The sequence below is a fragment of the Serinus canaria genome, chromosome 13 (assembly GCF_022539315.1).
Source record: "Serinus canaria isolate serCan28SL12 chromosome 13, serCan2020, whole genome shotgun sequence".
In the NCBI taxonomy this organism is placed as follows: Eukaryota; Metazoa; Chordata; class Aves; order Passeriformes; family Fringillidae; genus Serinus; species Serinus canaria.
This window is the reverse complement of record NC_066327.1, coordinates 1,896,401-1,916,161: the sequence shown is the minus strand read 5'-3', so window position 1 is coordinate 1,916,161 and position 19,761 is coordinate 1,896,401. Positions and strand designations below refer to the sequence as shown.

General features: G+C 62.1%; 1 protein-coding gene across 5 annotated transcripts in view; it reads left to right on the top strand.

Moving 5' to 3' along the window:
* Positions 1-1,034: 1,034 nt before the first annotated feature.
* Positions 1,035-19,761, top strand: part of PCDH1 (protocadherin 1) — a 58,043-nt gene continuing 39,316 nt past the window's right edge. Inside the window, exons 1-4 of one of the 5 annotated variants that reach the window (XM_050979824.1) lie at positions 1,035-1,239; positions 2,355-2,508; positions 8,358-9,172; positions 10,708-12,900. In XM_050979824.1, coding sequence (XP_050835781.1) covers positions 1,072-1,239; positions 2,355-2,508; positions 8,358-9,172; positions 10,708-12,900 — 3,330 coding nt within the window. In that variant the 5' untranslated portion in view covers positions 1,035-1,071. Of the gene's footprint in view, positions 1,240-2,354; positions 2,509-2,856; positions 3,041-8,357; positions 9,173-10,707; positions 12,901-19,761 lie in introns of those variants that run through there. The other 4 variants (XM_050979827.1, XM_018915286.3, XM_050979825.1 and 1 more) reach the window with 4 other exon arrangements.

The following is a 19,761-nucleotide window of genomic DNA, read 5'->3' as shown; positions in this document are numbered from 1 at the left end:
AATTCTACAATAACACCCAGGAGAAGGAAGTACAGGGAAAGGCAAGCTTCCTGTGTTGTCAGAGGGCAAGGAGCACTCTGGGAGGGGCTTTCAAAGGCACTGGGGTGGAGGAGGAAGGCAGAGATGGATGAGGCAGCCCTGGGATGCCAGGCCAGCAGGAGCTTGGACATAGTGTCCCCCCACCAGCTCCCCAGGTCACGGGGGCTGCTGGCACTGCAGAGGCTCTGCCAGGCTGTTCCCCTGGGCTGCACAGAGGTGGTTCCTGATGCCAGGCCACTTTTCCCCTGCATTCCTAGAGCCTGGACCTGTCCCTCAGAAACATGTGTGAGCAGAGGCTGATGTGACAGTCTCGGGTGTCCCACAAATCAGCGGCATCCAGTGATCCATGTACGTGCCGAGCTCCCCAGCACTCCCTGTGCCGCTGCCCATCGACTCCTTGACTGCCCCGTGACTCTTGTGAAATGCAAACCTTTGGTCCCCAGCAATCTCTAAAGTTTGCTGTCCCTGCTCCACGGGCAACCTCAGACCCACGGGGTCACTCTCTCGGTTTCTCCTCTTGCTCCAGCTCTCCGTCCCTCCAAGGAGGGCTGCCAGTTACTGATCCATCAAATCTCCCCTTGTCTCCGGAGAATTTTGTTTCCTCTCCCAGCCCAGCTCACGCTGGATCAGCAGGGCACAGCCTGACAAACGCCACAGCTCCTCTTCCTGCCCCAAAGGTGGGCTGTGACCTTCCCTGGCTTCTCAATTCACGTCTCCTGCTAAATTGGCTTCATTTGAATTGACACTCGGAAAAAAAAAAAAAAAAACCCCGCACACAGACGAGAGCAGCCAATATCTCTGGAGGAGCAGAAAGTCTGGGAGGAGAGCTGGGCTTTCCATCCTGAGGGATGACTCGCCAGCCCCCTTTTCCTGCCCAGCGGCATGCAGCCCTGCCACGGCCTGAACCCGCTTGTTGCAGGGGAAAAGCGGGGAGATTTGGGAGAAAACCACGGCAATTTTGCGGGGAAAACGGGGCGATTTAGGGGGTGAGATAGAGCCGGGCTGCTCCGAGCAGGCAGGCGCAGCCTCTAGATGGTGCAGTCATGCAGCCGAGCTGAGCATGTGTGCAGCGAAGGGCGCTGCGCAACAGGTTGGCGTAGCTCAGCGGGGAGACGCGCTCCCATCCTCGCTGCGGCGGAGCGGGAAGGACTTTCCAGCATCCTGGCGAGAAATCCGCGCCGCAACAGGCCCGGAAGGCGGGTGAGGGGCAGCGCCACGGGCTGCGAGACCCTCGGAGGGTGCTGAGGGTTTTGGCAGGGTCGGGCTGCAGCTCCAGCGCCCGGCACGGAGCGCGGCCGCTCCTTGCAGGAGCGCGGAGGCGGCGGAGGCAGCAAGGGAAGGGGCAGCCCTGGAACACGCTGTCCCCAGGCCCCCGGGGACTTGGCTTGGCCAGCCGAGGAACTGGGGTGAGGAGCCAGCTGAGGGAGAACAGCTTGTGAAAGCATCGCAAGGGCGCTGGGAGCTCGCGGGTGCTTTTGGGAGTCGCAGGTGCTCCGTGCCTGCTGCACCCCGACACCCCGCGATAAATAAAGCCGTGATTCACCGAGGTGTGACGGCGGGGCACAGCGGCCGCTCCAGCCCCGGCCCCGCAGCCAGCAGGGCGGCTCTGCAGAGTGCCCGCAGCCCTGCTGGGCTGGGGGGCCGAGGAGGGTGGGCACAGCCCCCGCTGAGCTCGGTCGCACGGAGGGACCCTCCCGGCTGCGCTGGCCCGGGTCTCTGGCCCTGTGCACGGGGTTGTGGGGCTGCGAAACGCCGGCTGGAAGAAAAAACGAGCGAATTAATTATTAAGAGCACCGAGAGGGGAGTGAAAAGGGAGACCCGAGCCGCACGTGTGCGGGCGCGGAGCGGAGGGGTCCCCGGGGTGAGGGCGGCCGCGGTGACCCCCGTTCTCCACGGGCACGGCGCTGGGCGAGGTGCCGGCAGCCCGGAGCCGGGCGGCTCTGCCCGGCAGCCGCTGCCCGCTCGTCCCGGCAGCCCGGCCGGGCTCGGGATCTGATAAGGAGCCGGAGCTCCACCTCCCCATGGTGGCGGCGGCGAGAGGCGGAGGCAGCGGCGGGCGTCGGGGGGGGGAAGGGGCCGTGCCTGCGCTGCGCTTCCCTTGCACATCCTCACACACACCGAGGGACGGAGGCGGGCACGGACCGAGCTGCCCACCGGGGCTGCCTCCAGCCTGAGCCGCCGCTCCGCCGGAGGAGCCGCAGCCCCGGCCCGGGGAGGGGGGCGGTTCCCACGGGACATTTATATATTTTTTGCCCCCCCTCCCCATTGTTTTTCTTTTTTCTTCTTTTTTTTTCTTTTTTTTTTTTTTTCCCCAGTATTTTTTTTCCGTTTGGTTTTCATCCGTGGATAACGCTCGAGAGGAGCCGGGGGGGTGGGGGGAGCGCGGTCCCGGCGGGAAGGAGGCGATGGAGACGCCGCGGGACCAGCGCGCAGGGGCTCGGCACGGAGCGCAGCGCCGGCACCATCCAAGTAAGAGCTGCGGTGGGGCCGGGACCCCCGCCCGCAGCCAGGCAGAGCCGCGGCGGGGGGTGCGGGATGCCCGGTGCCTGAGCTCGGCACTGTGCGGGAGCGCGGGGCCGGGCGGCGGCGGGAGCGGCGCTGGCGAGCATCCCGCTCCCGAGCATCCCGCATCCCTCCGCTCCGCTCCGCGCCGGGCTGCGCGGGGCTCCGCGGCCAGCGGGGCGGCTCCCGTTTGTCCCCGGTCCCGCCCGGCGCTGCCACTTGTTGTGCTGCGCGGAGCGGAGCGCGGCCAGCCCCGCACAGCGCGGCGCAGCGCAGGGCGGGCGGGGGTTGCGGGAGGGCGGCTGTGGCGGGGGGTGCGCGCTTCTTTCGGGGTGTTTATTTTTCCGCGTGGGGGTGGCCCTGGGTGTGTGTCCCTCGTCCAGCCCTGGGTGTGTGCGCCCGCGGGGTTCGCGGCTGCGTGGGAGCCGCAGAAGTTGCGGGTGAGCCGGGAGCCGGCTGGGAGCGGGAAGGTGCGTGAGCCAGAGCGGCGGGGAGCGAGGTGCTCCGGGGGCGAACGCCGAGGGTGTGGAGGGGTGTCCGCGTGGGTCCTGTGACACCGGGGTGCGGGGACGAGTGGGGTGCGCGTGTCTGTGTGCGGAGCTGCGTGTGTGTGACGGGTGTGCGTGCGGTGAGTGTGTCAGCGGGCTCCGAGTGTGTCAGCCGGCTCCGAGTGTGTCAGCGAGCTCCGAGCGTGTCAGCCGGCTCCGAGTGTGTCAGCGAACTCCGAGTGTGTCAGCGGGCTCCAACCGTGTTAGCGGGCTCCGAGTGTGTCAGCGGGCTCCGAGTGTGTCAGCGGGCTGTGCGTGCCCGTGCCGCGGAGGATCCCCGTTTCGCGGTACGCGAGGCTGAGCGCGAAGCCGGGGCCGGCAGAGCGGCTCCCGTGGTTTTGTCACGGGTGTCTGCGTGAGTGTGTCCGTGTGTGTGTGCGTGTCTCTGTGCGGGTGCGCGGGGCTGGCGGAGCCGCCTGGGGGAGCGGGGTCTCTTCTCCCTCCGTGCCCGCAGCCGGAGCCGGCGGCAGCCGGAGCCTCAGCCCGGGCAGCGCCGCGGGGAGCGGGGAGCCTCGGCCGCGGCGGCCGGCAGCGGAGCCCGGCCTCCATCCTCCCTCCCAGCCCCCGCAGCCGGCAGCAGCAGCTCCCACGGCACGCTGCGAGGCCGAGGGGGACCCTGTGCCTCTTCCCCAAGGTCCCCCCAAGCCTCCCGGCTGCATCCCCGGAGCAGAGCCGCTCCCGCTGTGCCCGGCTCCCAGCGGCCCTGCCGGGGTGTTCCAGGCCCGCGACATTTTTGTCTTCCCCCAGGGCCCCTCTCCAGCCGGGGTGAATGAAGGGTGGGATGGTGGCGGGAGAGGACCGGAGTGGCTGTGGGGAACCCGCGGCTGGGAGGATGAGGGTGCCACTCCAGGGAGGCTCTGACAGGTCTCTGCCTCGTTGGCTGCCAGACTTGGAAGGGATGTGGAGAAGGCAGCAAGAAGAGGGAGGGCCCTGGGCTTTGCCGGCTTTTCATCACCGCCCAGTTCCTCAGGGATGATTTTGGGGTGACGCTGTTGCCAGGCCAGTGGGGTTCCTCCTCGCGGGGTGCTCTGGCTCCCGGCGCTCGGGTCCAGCCTGCAGAAACGCCGAGCAGCCGCAGTGGCAGCCGGAGCTGGAGCAAATCCTGGGACGTGCTACGGAATACCCAGGATTCAGCCCATCCGTGCCTTCGGCGCAGGACTGACCATCAGCGGCCGTGTTCTCGGCTAGCACGATCCCTGATCTCCGCGTGGAGCTGGGATGAGCTGTTTGCTGCTTGCTGGGATGTCGCTTCAGCTCCGGGTGTCGGAGCAGGGCTGGGGGGAGCGTGGAGGGGGGATTAGCACTTGTGTGCTCAGTGCAGGGTTTGGACAGACTTGTGAGCCGTGGCTCCGAGCCACGCAATCAGCCGCTGGGAGCGAGGAGAGGCTGGACTTTGGTGCCCATTCCCGAAGCGGTGCTGCCTCCCGTGGAACGCGGCCAGCAGGCTGTGGGAATCACAGGGAGCACAGGCTTGTTCAAGCAGTTGCTTAAATTCGCGGCGCTTTATAACCTCTCTCTCATTAAGGCTTGTTTTTTTTTTTTTTGGTGGGGATGGCTGAATTCTGTCGGATTTTGCATGCCAGTGTCCTCCGAGAGCTTCCCAGTCATGCATTAAGCAGCGTGACTAACGCCTCTCTCATGTGGTTCAGTCTCTCTCACACACTCCCCGTAGGGAGAATTGTGTGTGCGGAGGAATAGTTGTTTTGGGAGGGGCTTTTATTTTTAAGTGCTCTGTGCTTTGCCAGCAGGTTGGAAAAAGGTGCCTGGCACCAGAGAAGAAAGTGTGGGATGGTCCTTAGATCCCATGGGAAAATAGCCTGGTGCCTTGGACTGGCCCCTGGGAAGCCTGTGTCTCCTGCACAGACGTGCTTGTGGAGGCTTCCTCCTACTCCTCCTCCTCCTCCTCCTCCTCACGCCCAGCTCTGGGCTCTCACGTCCTCACCGTGTCATTCGCACCCCTGGGTGCCAAGCAGGATTCCTGACCCTGCTGATTCCTTATCCTGCCCAGCCCAGGGCCCCTCGTGCCTTCCAGCAGTGCCCCTCAGGCTCTCAGGCCCTCTTCTTGTCTCACCTCCCTGCTCTGCAGGGTGCCTTCCTTCACCTGCAGGAATGGGGCTTGGGCTCAGATTCCAGCCCTGGTTTTGGGGAAGAAATCCTGGGTGCTGGGCACCTTTGGGTGACACCCTTCCTCCTCCAGGCTGGCACAGGGCTCCTGGCATTTCCAGCTGCTGGGCCCTCCCTCCCAGCTCCCTCAGCCATGTGAGGCATCAGGACTGCCTTGAGACTTTCCCCTTTCCTGGCGATCTTTCACCTCTCACCAGGGCTTAGTCAGGATGTGGCTACGTCACCAGCAGCCAGGCCCAGCCCAGTGCCAACAGCCCAGTGCAAACAGCCCAGCAGCTGGCACGGTGCCTCCCCCAGCCCGGGCATCCTTCAGGAGCCCTTTCCCAACAGCTGGAGCTGCCCATCTTCTCTGTCCTCACTCATGGCCATCCCCTACGGGAGCGCAGGGCTGGCGGACCTCGGGGCAGGTTCACCCCATGGAGGCAGCTGGGTGAGGGGGGTCTGGTGGGGTGAGCACACCTGGGGGGTGGTAGACACGAGCGTGACCCAGGTGCCAGTGCCCCCGCACAGGTGACATCACACACAGGCACAGGCAGCGCCAGGGGCATGCGCACACGCGGGCACACGCGCTGTGTGGGGTGCACACACGTGCAGGAGTGCGAGCTCACACCCGGGGCACGGGCCTAGAACGGGCAGGGATGTGCTCCTTGCCCCGTGTGACACAGCTGCACACCCTGCCAGGGCACAGGTGGGATTGTGTGCCTTTACCTAAGGACACACGGCCGTGCTCTGGGCAGGTGCACACTCTGGAACGCTCACAGTGCACACCCAGCACAGACACACACACGTGTGTACACACTGCCCGTGCTGATGCAAAAATCTGTTGTGTTTCTGCCTTGCTCCTGACCTCCTCCATCCTCAGCCCAGTCCAGGGATGGAAGATGTCCTGCTCTCTCTCCTCATCCCTTCCTCCTGGAGTCACACATCCCAGCACTGGTGGGGGTAGCTCTGCACAGCCCCAGCCAGCTGGATGGCTCTGCTCTGCACAAAGGAAGGGGCAGGACGAGGGAGCAGAGGCAAGCTTGGTTTCAGGGCCACAGTCTCCTCTCCAGGCACGGAGATGTATTTTCACTGCAGAGGCAGAACTCATCTTGTCCGTGTCCCCATGTCCGTGGGGAAGCAGAGGGGTGGAGGGACCGGGAGCTGTTAGCTTGTGGGAAGCACCCAGGAGGACAGTGCAGGATGTTTCACTTACTGATGATCTGTGCCATGTCAGGCTAACCAGGAACTGGCCACTTGCAGCGTGGCACCACAGAGGGGGATGGTGATGGTGATGGAGTGCTTGCCCATGGAGCGTTTGCTTGTCCTTGGATGCAGAATGTGGAGAGAGGGAGCCATAGGAGCGGTGAGAGCAGGGTGATGCTGTGGGGCCTTGGCAGATGTTTGTGACTGTTAATTTTAGGGCATCCAATCTCTGGGCTTTTGGGTGCCAGTGAGCTCTGTTGAACCACTTTATGCTCACAGCTCAGCAGAAGCTCCTGAACCCTGGAGGAGGAATATGTGTTCCCAGAATGGAACAGGAAAGCAAGTGGTCAAGCACAGCACCAGACAGGAGCTTGGTGGCAGGGCATGTGGCTTGGCACATGAGGGGACAGCCTGTGGGGCTGGCATGGCCTGGGCAGTGTGTGGGCACAGGGAAGAGGTGGCAGTGGCAGGGGCAGCGGTGCAGGGGTGCAGCAGTGCAGGGGTGTCTCTGCAATGCAGGGGGGCAGCGCTCCCGGCACTGTGCTGCAGCAGCAGGGTGGGCACCAGCACGGGGTGGGCACCCAGTGTGTGCCATGTCCCAGACTGAAGTGGGAGGGAACGGGAAGGAACAGTGTGTCTGCAGTGAGGAAGGGAACAGGAGCTGCTGGCGCAGGGTGTGGGGTTGCCTAGTGACTGTGCAGCGAGGGGGATGCTGTGCTGCCGTTGCAGTGTGCCGGGGCTGGGCACTGCTGGGGGCTGCCCGGGGGTTCCTGCACTGCACTGCAGCCTGGGCAGGGACCCCGGTGTCCCTCTGACTGCCGGGACACCGGGGGTGGCAGTGCTCCACAGGCAGTGCAGGAGGTATGAGGCTCAGGGCCCCTGCATCCCTGCAGTGCCGGGTGGGTGGTGCCTCTGTACCTGGCAGTGTGAGGCTGGCAGTGCCACTGTGCTGGCAGTGCACCAAGGGCAGTGCTGCTCTGCTCCTGCCACAGCGGTGCCCCGCGGTCCTGCAGTGCTGGAGGGGTGGCAGCACTGAATGTCCGCAGCGCCCCATGGCCCTGCAGTGCCCTGCAGCCCTGCAGTGCTGGACAGGCGGCATCCCTGGAGCGCCTCGTCTTCCTGCAGTGCTGGATGGGCAGCAGTCCTGCATTCCTGCAGGGCCCGGTGTCCCCGAAGTGATGGCTGCTGCTGTTCTTGCAGTGCAGGCAGTGATGGATGGCAGTATGCTGGCAGTGCCCCGTGTCCCTGCAGTGCTGGGTGCATGGCAGCCCTGCATCCCTGCTGTGCCCTGTGTCCATGGGTGGGTGTCAGTCCTGTATCCTTTCAATGTCCCATGGCCCCACAGTGCTGGGTGGGTGTCAGCCCTACATCCCCGCAGTGCTGGATGGGTGTCAGCCCCACATCCCCACAGGGCTGGGTGGGTGTCAGCCCCACATCCCCACAGAGCAGGCAGAACTCCCCGTTTGGTGCTCCCGTTTCTGCAGTGCTGGCAGCTGCGTGCAGTGCTCGTGTGTCCCTGCCGTGCGTGGCAGGCAGTGCCCCTGCACTGGTGGCACACAATGCTCCTGTGTTTGGGTGGTGAGAAGCTGTCTCAGAGTCTGGCCGGCTCCCATCGGGTTTCTGGCAGCAGGCTGCCTGCAGTCCACCCTGTTAGTGTGCCTCGTTGGGTCTAATTACAGTTGGTGTGGTGACGAAGAGGGTGGACAGTGGCAGGAGTGGCTTCCTGCAAGTGACAGGGCTGAGGTTTCAATAACAGGGTTACTCACTCCAGCAGGGCGTTGCAGGAACTTTGCAAGCTGGGACGGGTCCTTCAGGGCACTGGAGGCTGCCAGGAGCCAGCCCCAGTAGCCCCTTCCCTTCGGGAGCCATGCCAGGACCATGTGCGGTCCCACATGGTGCAGGGGGATAAGCCAGGGAAGGGGGCTGGTCACTAATCTCCGGTGTCTGTGTCTCCTCCAGCTCTCCTGCAGCGCAGGATGAACCCGCTGGCATCTTGCCTGGGCCTGTGGCTCCTCTGCCAGCTCCCTGCCCTGGCCTCGGGGACACGTGCAGTCTACAAAGTGCAGGAGGAGCAGCCCCCCAACACCCTCATAGGGAGCCTGGCCTCCGACTATGGCTTACCGGACATGGGGCACCTCTACAAGCTGGAAGTGGGGGCCCCATATCTCCGTGTGGATGGCAAGACTGGGGACATCTACACCACAGAGACCTCCATCGACCGGGAGAGCCTGAGGGAGTGCCAGCACCTCCTGCCCGGAGAGCCCTGCTTCCTGGAGTTCGAGGTGTCCATCACTAACCTGAATGCCAACAGCAGCCCACGCCTGCTGGAGGGGCAGATCGAGGTGCTCGATATCAATGACAACACCCCCAACTTCGCCTCACCTGTCCTCACCCTCTCCATCCCTGAAAACACCAACGTCGGGACGCTCTTCCCCATCCCCCTGGCCATGGACCGGGACTCGGGCCCCAACGGCGTTGCCTCCTATGAGCTGATGGCTGGTCCGGAGGCGCAGGAGCTCTTTGGGCTGCAGGTGGCCGAGGACCAGGATGAGAAGCAGCCTCAGCTGATCGTCATGGGGAACCTGGACCGGGAGCAGTGGGACTCCTACGATCTGACCATCAAGGTGCAGGATGGGGGGAACCCCCCACGGGCGAGCAGTGCCCTGCTCCGCATCACCATCCTGGACATGAACGACAACGCGCCCAAGTTCGAGAAGGCCCTGTACGAGGCAGAGCTCTCCGAAAACAGCCCTGTGGGGCACTCCGTCCTCCAGGTGAGTGCGCGTCACTCTTCCCCTCACCGTTTCCCCTCCGCTTGGCTGCAGGGACAACCCAGGAGCATCGACATGGCTGTGGTTCCTGCAGGGAGGAGGGAGAGTTGAATGGAGGAGCTCAGAGTGTCACCCAGGGCCAGCGGGCAGGCAGGTCCCTGGGATATCACATCTGCTCAAGTGAGGTTGGAGAGGATGCACAGGAAAGCATAGCTGGAATGGGGCTGCAGGACATGGCTGAGGGGCAGCAGCAGAGATGCAGGGAGCAGGGTTCCGGGTTACTGGGAGGGCCGGGATCTGAGGGCCACCGGGAGCCTGGCTTGGGGCCAGCACGGTCTCAGTGCTGCCCGCAGACAAGACACAGAGCCTTTCATAAGTTGCATTCCCTTGGCTGCTCCATGGAAACTCAGGAGGTGGGGACAGGGAGCATCCCTGCTGCCCATGCTCAGGGCTGGCCACAGCTCCGGAGGTGCCCTGCTGTCTGCAGAGAGCGGGGGCTCTGCCTCGTCTCAGGCAGTGCTGCAAACTGGCCCAGAGAGCCCAGGGGCCTGGATCTTGGTGGATTTGGCTTGGAGGGGGCATTGAGATGATAGTAGTCGACATCTGTTTATCTGCAGCTGCCATCTTAATAAGCGGAGCGCGGCCAGCTCTCATCTGCCTGCTAATTCTGATGTGAATTTTTTAAGAATTCATTTTTCACTGTTAAGAGAATGGGAGTTGGAAGCAGATAAGGGAGCCGCATGGCCGGGAGGAGAATGGGCTGAGATGCCGCTGCTGCCATTGCTCAGCTTTTATCTTTCAGGGGGAAAATGACTTCCGCCTGTTTTGTGAGTGGAGGTAAAAGGTGGAATTTACATTTAACAACTTTCGTTCTCCATCCAAATCTGCTGAGCAAGATAACGGCGGAGCAGCAAATGGTGCAGAGAAGAGGCTGCTCAGAGAGCCGATTAGGGAGGCAAATGTTAGACAAACCTCATCTTCTTTAGAAAGCAAATAATAGGCGTAGAGGCAGGTTTATGGGGATGCAGGGCTCCTGGCGGGTGGGCAGGGATGGACGGTGCTGTGCGGGGCTCAGGCAGCCCCAGTCCCTGCGTGGCTGCATCCCCAGATGCCACGATGGAGCTGCTGCAGCTCCGCACATGGCTGCCTCCCTCCTCGCCCTCACCTGAGCCAGGCAGCTGCTCCAGCCCCTCCTCGGGGGCACAGCTGGAGCTGTCCCTCCCTGCTGCTGGCTGGGTCTCAGTGGCACGGTTCCATGGTTCCAGAGGATTCCCTGCATGCCGGAGCCGGCTGGGAGGGGAGCGCAGCCAACCAGTCCAGCCGGTTTCTCCGGAAGAGCAAGGCAAAGCCTCCATGCCCGAGGGTGGCTCCCAGCTGCTCTGCCGATCCCAGGCTCTTTGCCCCACAGTCCTTGGCCCCAGAAGAGGAAATCCTGGTTTTTCCCCCCGGCTGTCCTCAGGGAAGGCCGCAGCGGTTTGCGGAGGGGCTCGCTCCACCGTGCCCTTGTCCTGCTCACCGCTTGTCCCTCTGTCCCCCAGGTGAAAGCCAATGATTCGGACCAGGGCGCCAACGCCGAGATCGACTACTCCTTCCACCAGGCCTCGGACATGGTGCGGCGGCTGCTGCGCCTGGATCGAGCCACGGGGCTCATCACCGTGCAGGGCCCCATCGACCGCGAGGACATCGGCACCCTCAAGTTCTCCGTCATGGCCAAGGACAAGGGCGCCAACCCCAAGAGCGCCCGCACACAGGTGGTGGTCACCATCAAGGACATGAACGATAACGCGCCCTCCATAGAGATCCGGGGCATAGGGTTGGTCACCCACCAGGATGGCATGGCCAACATCTCAGAGGATGTGCCAGTAGAGACAGCAGTGGCTCTGGTGCAGGTGTCTGACCGAGATGAGGGTGAAAACGCTGTGGTGACCTGCGTGGTGGCCGGTGACGTCCCATTCCAGCTGCGCCAGGCCAGTGAGACAGGGAGTGACAGCAAGAAGAAATACTTCCTGCAGACCACCACGCCACTGGACTACGAGTCGGTGAAGGAGTACACGATTGAGATTGTGGCTGTGGACTCGGGGAATCCGCCCCTCTCCAGCACCAACTCCTTGAAGGTGCAGGTGATGGACGTCAATGACAATGCCCCTGTCTTCAGCCAAAGCTTCACTGAGGTGGCTTTCCCTGAGAACAACGAGCCTGATGAGCTGGTCATGGAGGTGAGTGCCACTGATGCTGACAGCGGCTCCAATGCCAAGCTGGTTTATTCCCTGGTGACAGACCCCTCCTCCAAGGGCTCCTTCACCATTGACCCTGACTCCGGGGAGATCCGGGTGAAGGCGGTGCTGGACCGAGAGCAGCGGGAACGCTACGAGTTCTTGGTGGTGGCGGAAGATAAAGGCAGCCCCAGCAAGCAGGGCACAGCGTCTGTGGCCATCAACGTCATGGACAGGAATGACAACGACCCCAAGTTCATGCTGAGCGGCTACAACTTCTCAGTGATGGAGAATATGCCGCCCCTCAGCCCCGTGGGCATGGTGACGGTCATCGATGCTGACAAAGGAGAAAATGCCCGGATCCAGCTGTCAGTGGAGCAAGACAACGGGGATTTTGTCATCCAAAATGGCACTGGCACCATCCTCTCCAGCATCTCTTTCGACCGGGAGCAGCAGAGTACCTACACCTTCCGACTCAAGGCAGTAGACGGTGGGGATCCCCCCAGGTCTGCCTACGTGGGGGTGACCATCAACGTCTTGGATGAGAATGACAATGCCCCCTTCATCACTTCCCCCTCCAACGCCACCTACAAGCACATCCTGCCCCACACCAGCCCCGGCCAGCAAGTGAGCAAGGTCAAGGCGGAGGACATCGACTCGGGCATCAACGCCGAGCTGATCTACAGCATCACAGGAGGAAACCCCTTCGAGCTCTTCCAGATCTCCCCGCAGAGCGGTGACATCACTCTGGAGAAGGAGATCCTGCGCAAGCACCACGGCCTGCACCGCCTGGTTGTGCGTGTCAACGACAAGGGCAAGCCCTCGCGGCACGGCACGGCTCTGGTGCACTTCTATGTCAATGAGACACTGGCTAACCGCACGCTGCTGGACACGCTGGTGGGGCACAGCCTGGACACCCCACTGGACATCGACATTGCTGGTGACCCCGAGTACGAGCGCAGCAAGCAGCGGAGCAACATCCTCTTCGGGGTCATCGCTGGCATCGTGGCTGTCACCCTGGTCATCGTGCTGGTGGTCCTGGTGCGCTACTGCCGGCAGCGCGAGGCCAAGAGTGGCTACCAGGCGGGCAAGAAGGAGACCAAGGACCTGTATGCACCCAAGCAGGCCAGCAAGAGCGGGAAGAGCAAGAACAAGGTGAAGAAGAGCAAGTCTCCCAAGCCACCCAAGCCCACGGAGGATGAGGAGGAGACGGGGCTGCAGAAATCGCTCAAGTTCAACCTCATGAACGACTCTGTCAGCGACAGCCCCCGGATCCACCTGCCCCTGAACTACCCCCCGGGCAGCCCGGACCTGGGCCGCCACTACCGCTCCAACTCGCCGCTGCCCTCCATCCAGCTGCAGCCTCAGTCACCCTCAGCCTCCAAGAAGCACCAAGTGGTGCAGGACCTGCCGGCCACCAACACCTTTGTTGGCACCGGGGACAACAACTCGACGGGCTCCGAGCAGTACTCGGACTACAGCTACCGCACCAACCCCCAGAAATACACCAACAAGCAGGTAGGAGAGCTCATCCTGAGGCCGGCAGCAGCGCCCCCGCTGCACCGGGGAGCCATCTGGACAGAGGTGTGGGAGTGAGCATGGACTGGCCCCCAGCCCTGCATGTGTGGCCCAGGGGGCTGGCGTTGGACTACCCCGGAGCCGAGCCACAGAGCCTGGGAGTGGTGCAGGGAGGGGATGGGGGTGGTGTGGGGGAGGCCAAAAACTGTCCGAGCCCTTGTCAGAGCGCCTGGGGCTGGGTCCTGGTGGCGCTGCCTGGGTGATGGTGACGCAAAGGGCACTGCATGTGTGCATGTGGGGCTCCAGGCAGGGAATGCCACCCTCCTGCTTCCCCTTTGGGGACCACTCTAAGAGCACCAAGGAGGATGATGCCCACCCTCCCATCCCTCCCTCTGCTTGGGCTGGCTCATGGGGAGGAGGGACTGGTCCTGCTCCTGCCACAGCCGGGTTCCAGCCCTGCCCTGCTCCAGGGAGCAGTTGGGAAGGTTCTGGCCTCACTGCTGCCAGCCTGGCTCTACTGGTGCAGCTGAGCCTGCCACCATTCCTGCGCCAGGGCGCCTCAAAGGGAGCTCTGCGCCTGCTGCGGCTGCCCGGGCAGGTGGGGCTGGGTGGAGGAGCAAAGTTCTGCCTTTTTCCCAGGCTCAGGCCCCGGCTTCCCCCAGGCTTGGGCCCTCTGCCACAGCCGGAGCTGTGAAATCCGGGCTTCCCGTAGCACGAGCACCGGGCCTGGAGCTGTGGCTCTGTGGGAGAGGGTCTGCAGATCCTGGTGGCACGGGAATGGCCCATCCGTGTGGCAGGGCTAGGGCTGTGCTGGGGGCTGGGGGAGAGGGACACTGAGGTCTCTGCTGCGGTCGGGTCACTGCTCTTGGTGTTGCCGGGGGGGTCTGTGCGTGCAGGACAGGGCGGAGGCAGGTCTTGGCTGCTCGCTGGTGTGCACTGGAGCTTGCAACTGAGCCACGAGGTCATGGGCTGAGTGTGGAGCTTGCAGGACCCTCTTTCTCGGGCTGTCTGGCCACTTACAGGAGCTTGCACCACATTTCTGCTTTGGCACTTCTGTCTTTAACCAGCCAGGAAGGGAGAGGGGGAGCGAGTGCCTGTGGCTTTCTCTTCTTCCTGGGGCCCCATGGGTGAGAACCACCCTCTCTCCCCCGTGCTGTACCCCCTGTGCCCCATGAGACCCCTGCCCCCTTCTTTGTACCCCAGTGAGCGGCAGGCTGGGCTCCTGCCGTGGGGCTGAGCTCAGCTGCCCTGTTGGATTTGACTTCAATAAAGTTTTCTATTTTTGACCGGTTGTGCCTTATTTTCCCTGCTGCCCCTGAGAAGGCTCTCCCAGCAATTTCCCAGGCATATTTTCCATGTCCTTGGCCACTGGAGCACTCAGGCCCTGCAGAGGCCAGAAGTGATGCTCACGTGAGCTGGCCATCTCCACAAACCCTCCACCACACCCCAGCGTGGTCAGTCCAGAGGCCTCACGGTGCTTACCCTTCATCCTCAGGTTTACATGTCCCATGTCTAGTCACTACCTGGCCCTCTGAAGATGTCCCTCCAGGACAGCGTTCCCAACACCAGCACACACACACACACGCACACACGCACACACACGCACACCTGTGTGGATGCGGACACAGACCGAGCCACGGCCCAGCCCGCCCAGCTTTCATTTCATTTCACACCAACATCCTCCCTCAAAGCTTCTCCTGGTTGATCCCCACATCCTCTTGAGCCACACCCATGTCCCACAGCCAGAGCGTGGTGGAGCAGATCCCCGTGCCTGGCTAGCCTGACCCAAATCCCGCCAGCACGGGCTGGCAGCCGCCGCTCCCGCCTGCTGCAGTGCTGCAATGAGGGCGCACGCGGTTGCAGATGGAGCCTTGGCGTGTCAGCAGCGCCCAGATCCCAGGGCTCCCCCAGCCTGGGAGGTGATGGGAAGGAGAAGTCCTCTCAGCAAGTCTTGCTGGAGCCGGGTGGTCCTGCTGCCCACGCAGATGGCTCTGCCCTGTATGGGATCTCCTGGCGGGATTAATGGGGGTGATGCCAATGCTATGGGCTTCGCTCAGGATCTTGTCTCCAGCTGTTTGGAGAAAAGATAGACCCTGGTAGGCAGGAACAGTCCAACACCCCTTTCCTACCATCCCACTATCCATCTCAGGGGCCCCCCTCCCTGGCCACCCGTTCCTGTTTCTCCTGGTTTTTCTTCCAAACTGGGGCACCCATCCCTGCTCCTGTCACACCAGTTCACCTCTTCCCCAGGGCCTCCAGTGGCCTCACCAGGCTGCTGGGGCCAAAAGCTCTGGCGCTGGGAAAGATTAGATCAGCCGGGAAAACCAGTGGTTCTGGATTCGGTGGTTTGAGCCCTGTGCCAGCCTTGGCTCTCACAGCCTCCTCGTTTGTTTTGCTAACAGCATAAGGTTTTATCTTGAACCATCCAGGAAGTGTCTGGGCCTCCTGGGCAGGCAGGGCTGGGACCCGCAGGGAGATGCGATGGCTGCAGAGGAGGAAAGGAGACACCAGCAACCACCTCAATAACTGCTCCCCGCAGGGCTGGGCTGGGCAGTCTGGGGGCTTGGCTCAGCCTTGCTATCTGCTTCCCTTTGGGAACTTTCTGAGAGAAGTTTCCCTCCCTTCCTCGTCCTCGGCAGCTCTTTGATGAACCTGGGGTGAGAACTCAGGTGCTGGCGTGGGGAGCGGCTCTTTCTTCTGCCTGGCTCCCAGGCTCCATCCCTTTTTCACTGGGAGGGGATATTCTACATCCTTTCCCAAGAGCTGCCCCGGGTCCTTAGAGCCCCCCACCACCCGAGAAGGCAGCTGGAGTGGTGTGAACTTGAGCGAGCTCAGCAGAGGCTCCTGCACCTGCCCGCGGGCTTGGAGCGCGGTGCAGCATTAATTACTCTCTGCGGGAGGGGAGGAGAGGAATATTGTAGCTGTAATGGACAGAAATGAAATCGTCTTGTTTGAAAATTTAGCTCAGAGTCTCCATAAATTGCAGGTTTAGGTGCTGGCAGATGTCTGGGAAAGTCTCCCACTGTCCTGGGTCAGTGGGTTTTCTCAAGGTCGTTCACGTGGAATGAGCTGATAAATGGATCCAGCAAGGAGCTGCAGATGGAGCTGAGGGTTCATGGGGGACCTGCCCTGCTTTCCCCCAGTTTCAGAGAGAAGCTGTGCTGGGAGCAGTTCCTCCACACTGTGAATCAGCTCCTGCTGCTGGGATCGACAGGGCTTGGGTCAGATTTGGCTCTGCCGGGCTGAGATAGAATGAGGGAAGTGTCATTGAGGGGCTGCAGCTCCCTGGATCTGCTGGGAAGAGTGGCTGTGTCAAAGCACAGCATCTTGTGAGCATCACTGGGGGGGCTGGGGGAGCACAGGACAGGGTTGGGAGTGGTCAGTGCACCGTGCTGGAGCGTTGGTGAGGATGCTGAGGGTGAGGCAGGAAGGTGCAGTGGTTCCTGGTGTATCTGTGCTGGGGACTTGGGTTGATGAGCGAGAGCACTGTGCGGCACTTGGGACCTCAAAATGAGGAGCTTCAGCCACAGGAGAAGAGCAACCCCTGGTACAGGCTGTATGTGCAGGCAGAGCCAGCGTGGGTGTGTGCAGGCTGTGCTGCAGGGGGAGGTGACAGCGGGGTGTACCCAGCCCGTGCCCCCACATGTGGGAGGTGACAACGGGATGCTCACTGCCAACACCCTGTGGAGGTGGCACAGAGGGGAGCATGGTCTTGGTGACAAGGGGGGCAGGAACACAGGCTCAGGCTGTGTGTCAGGGGTAGGGGATGCAGGGGATGCAGCTGGAGTCTCCCCCAGAGAAGGTACAACCCCTGTCCCCAGGGAGATGGCAGTGGAGACTGTGCAGCCTGGGCTGCGGTAGGAGGTGGCACAGGGGGTGCACAGGCTGTGCTGTGTGGACGGTGGCAGTGGGGTGGACACAGTGACAGCAGGTGACAGCAGAGTGGGCAGCCTTGGCCAGGCTGGCAGTTGTCTGCAAGGAGACAGTGGCACTTACTGTCCCTAACACATCAGGGAGGTCATCAGGTGTCTCCTGCCTGGCAGTCCCTGGCCCCACCAGCGCTGGGGACCCTTGAAGGCTCCCTCAGCCTGTGCTCCTTGCCTAGGGCTCCCCATGTGGGGCTGGGTGACAGCACTGCCCAGTTCCCCTCTTGCCATTCCTCCCTCCCCTCCTCTCCCTCCTCACAGCCTCAGCCTCTCCCCTGCCTGATGCCCTAGGAGCCAGCATTGGCCTTTCCCAGCTTGGATCTGGGGACTTCCTCCTTTTTCCCCCCCAAATCTTCCCGCTTCTTTCACAACTGTCTGCTCTTCTCCACTCTCTCTCCTGATCTCTCCCTTCTCCCTGGCTTTTCCCAGTCTCTCCTGACTGTGCTGGCTCCAGTACAGAGGGATGTTGGGCCCTCCCAGCACAGGGCTGAGCCCCTGGCTGGCTCTGCCGGCCGAGCTGTGGATCCTGGGGGATGAAAGCCCTGGCTGTGTGTGCAGCCACCCGCTCCAAGCCTCCCTGATTGATATTCCCAGCACTGCTCTGCCTGCTCGGCCGGGCTCTCAGCTGCAGTGCTGTTCCCTGGAGCGGGGCCCAGCCCTGCAGGCTGCTTCACCCGGCACCCAAATCCTGGGGCAGAACCCGGGGCTGGGACAGGGTGTGTCCCCATGGTCCCTGTGTGTCCCCGTGGTCCCTGTGTGTCCCCGTGGTTCCTGTGTGTCCCCATGGTCTCTGTGTGTCCCTGTGGTCCCTGTGTGTCCCATGGTTCCTGTGTGTCCCTGTGGTCCCTGTGTGTCCCCGTGGTTCCTGTGTGTCCCTGTGGTCCCTGTGTGTCCCATGGTCCCTGTGTGTCCCATGGTCCCTGTGTGTCCCTGTGGTCCCTGTGTGTCCCCAGGCACTCAGTGGCCCCTCAGCCCACAGAGCACCCAGAGGTGTGGATGGGGTGAAGCACAGAAGCTGGAGGGGGTGGAGGGTGGGGTGTTCCTGGGTGAGGACAGAGCTGGGATGTTCTGGGATGTTCTGGGATGGGATGGAAGGAAGTTGGAGTAATGAGAGGGTGCAGGATGTAGGACAGGCCAAGGAGGTTGTTGTGGAGGGAACAAGGGCTAAGGAATGCCTGGAGCAAAGGGCACAGAGTGGCTGGAATTGTGTCAGAGCTGGGGAGGGCAGCCCTGGAAGCTGTGGGACGACAGCAAAGGGGTGGCTGCTGTGCTCTGGTGGCCAGCTGGGACCCCCAGAGTGAAACCCCCATGTGGGGCCGTGCCAGGGCAGGTCCCAAAGAGCCCCTTCGTGGTCTGTGGGGTGTTGGACACTCAGCACGTGTGGTGCCCTGGCAAACCTCCCACTGGTTGGCACATCCTTTGGAATGCTGAGCCCTGTGCCAGGCCCAAATCACCTTCCTGCCCCTCCGCCCTCATCCCCAAACAGCCCTGTCCTGTGAGAGCACCTGCCAGGAGCCCTGGGCACGGCCCATCCCCAGGGCACGGCTGTGCTGCCATTGCACAACGCAGCTCTGCTCCTGGCAGAAACCAAGATGGTCACTGGAGATTATTCCAAAGGAGGCTCTTCCTGCAGTGCCCTGATCCTTCAGCACCCTGAAAGCACAGACAGCTCAGCTGGGGCACAGGAGGGTTAAACAGGGGTGAGGAGCTCACCCCTGACATCTTGGTGCCCCTCTTCTTGTCACCTCTGACTGTGGCTGCAGCATCCACCGGTCCAGCCTGGGTGAAGCTCAGCCTTGGCTTCACCTCTGGAGTCAAACCTGCAACTCACCTTCACTCAGCTTCCCCCCAACAGGTCCTTCACTGACCTTGGCTTTTGTCCTGACCCTTTCTGTACTTTAAGGCGAGTTACAAAAAATGATGGAGGGAGATTTTACACAGGCAGAGAGTGATAGGACAAGTGGAACTCTTTGAAACTAAAACAGGAGAGATTTAGATGGGATATTGAGAAGGAATTCCTCCCCATGAGGGTGGGCAGGCCCTGGCAAGGGTGCCCAGAGCAGCTGGGGCTGCCCCTGGATCCCTGGCTGTGTCCAAGGCCAGGCTGGATGGGGCTGGGAGCAGCCACGGACAGTGGAAGGTGACCCAGCCATGGCAGGGGTGGAATGAGATGGGCTTTAAGGTTCCTTCCAACTCAAACCATTCAGTGATTTTATTCTCTGACTTTCTGAACTTTTCTGGAGGTCTCTCACCCTTGAGTACCTGGTTTCCACATCCTACCTGTAGTAAAGGCTTCTTTTCCAAGTATGATTCCCAACCCAACCCTCTCGAGAGGAAGAGGCGGTCAGGCAGAGGACCAGAAAGAAAACAACTCCCCCAGATCCCTTTAAAAACATTCCTGGTTGTTTTGCATCAATGCCTTGTGGGGTGGAAGCTGTTTACTGCCTCAGCCCTTCAGCTGCTCGCAGGGAAGCGTGGGTGGGTTTGTGGTGGGAGCGTGGGTTGTGACCTGCCAGGAGAGCAGGAGAAAGCTCCACCACCTCATTATTTCCATCCTTGTGGCACTCACAGCTAGGCCTTGTGGGTCCTGCCCAGAGATCCCTGAAGATGCCCCTTTCCCAGGATGTAAACATCCTTCTGAGCTCCTCCTGCCTTGCAAAAGCCATGATCTGGGTTCTGATCTGACTCTGATCTCCTGTCTGCACATGGCACAGGCATCCTGGCACGCTCCATCAAAGCTGGGAGCTGTCCTTTGGGGAGGGCAGCGATCCCACCTCCCTCCCTGGGAGCTGATCCCGCTCTGGAGCTGTCAGAGCAGCCTGCCCTGATTCAGCTCCTCGGAGACATCTTGAAAGGCCCCAGCAACCTGAAAGCCTGCAGCTATTTTGCTCCCACATGGCCTGGTTTTCACATCCTCCCAGCTCCCCCGTGCTCA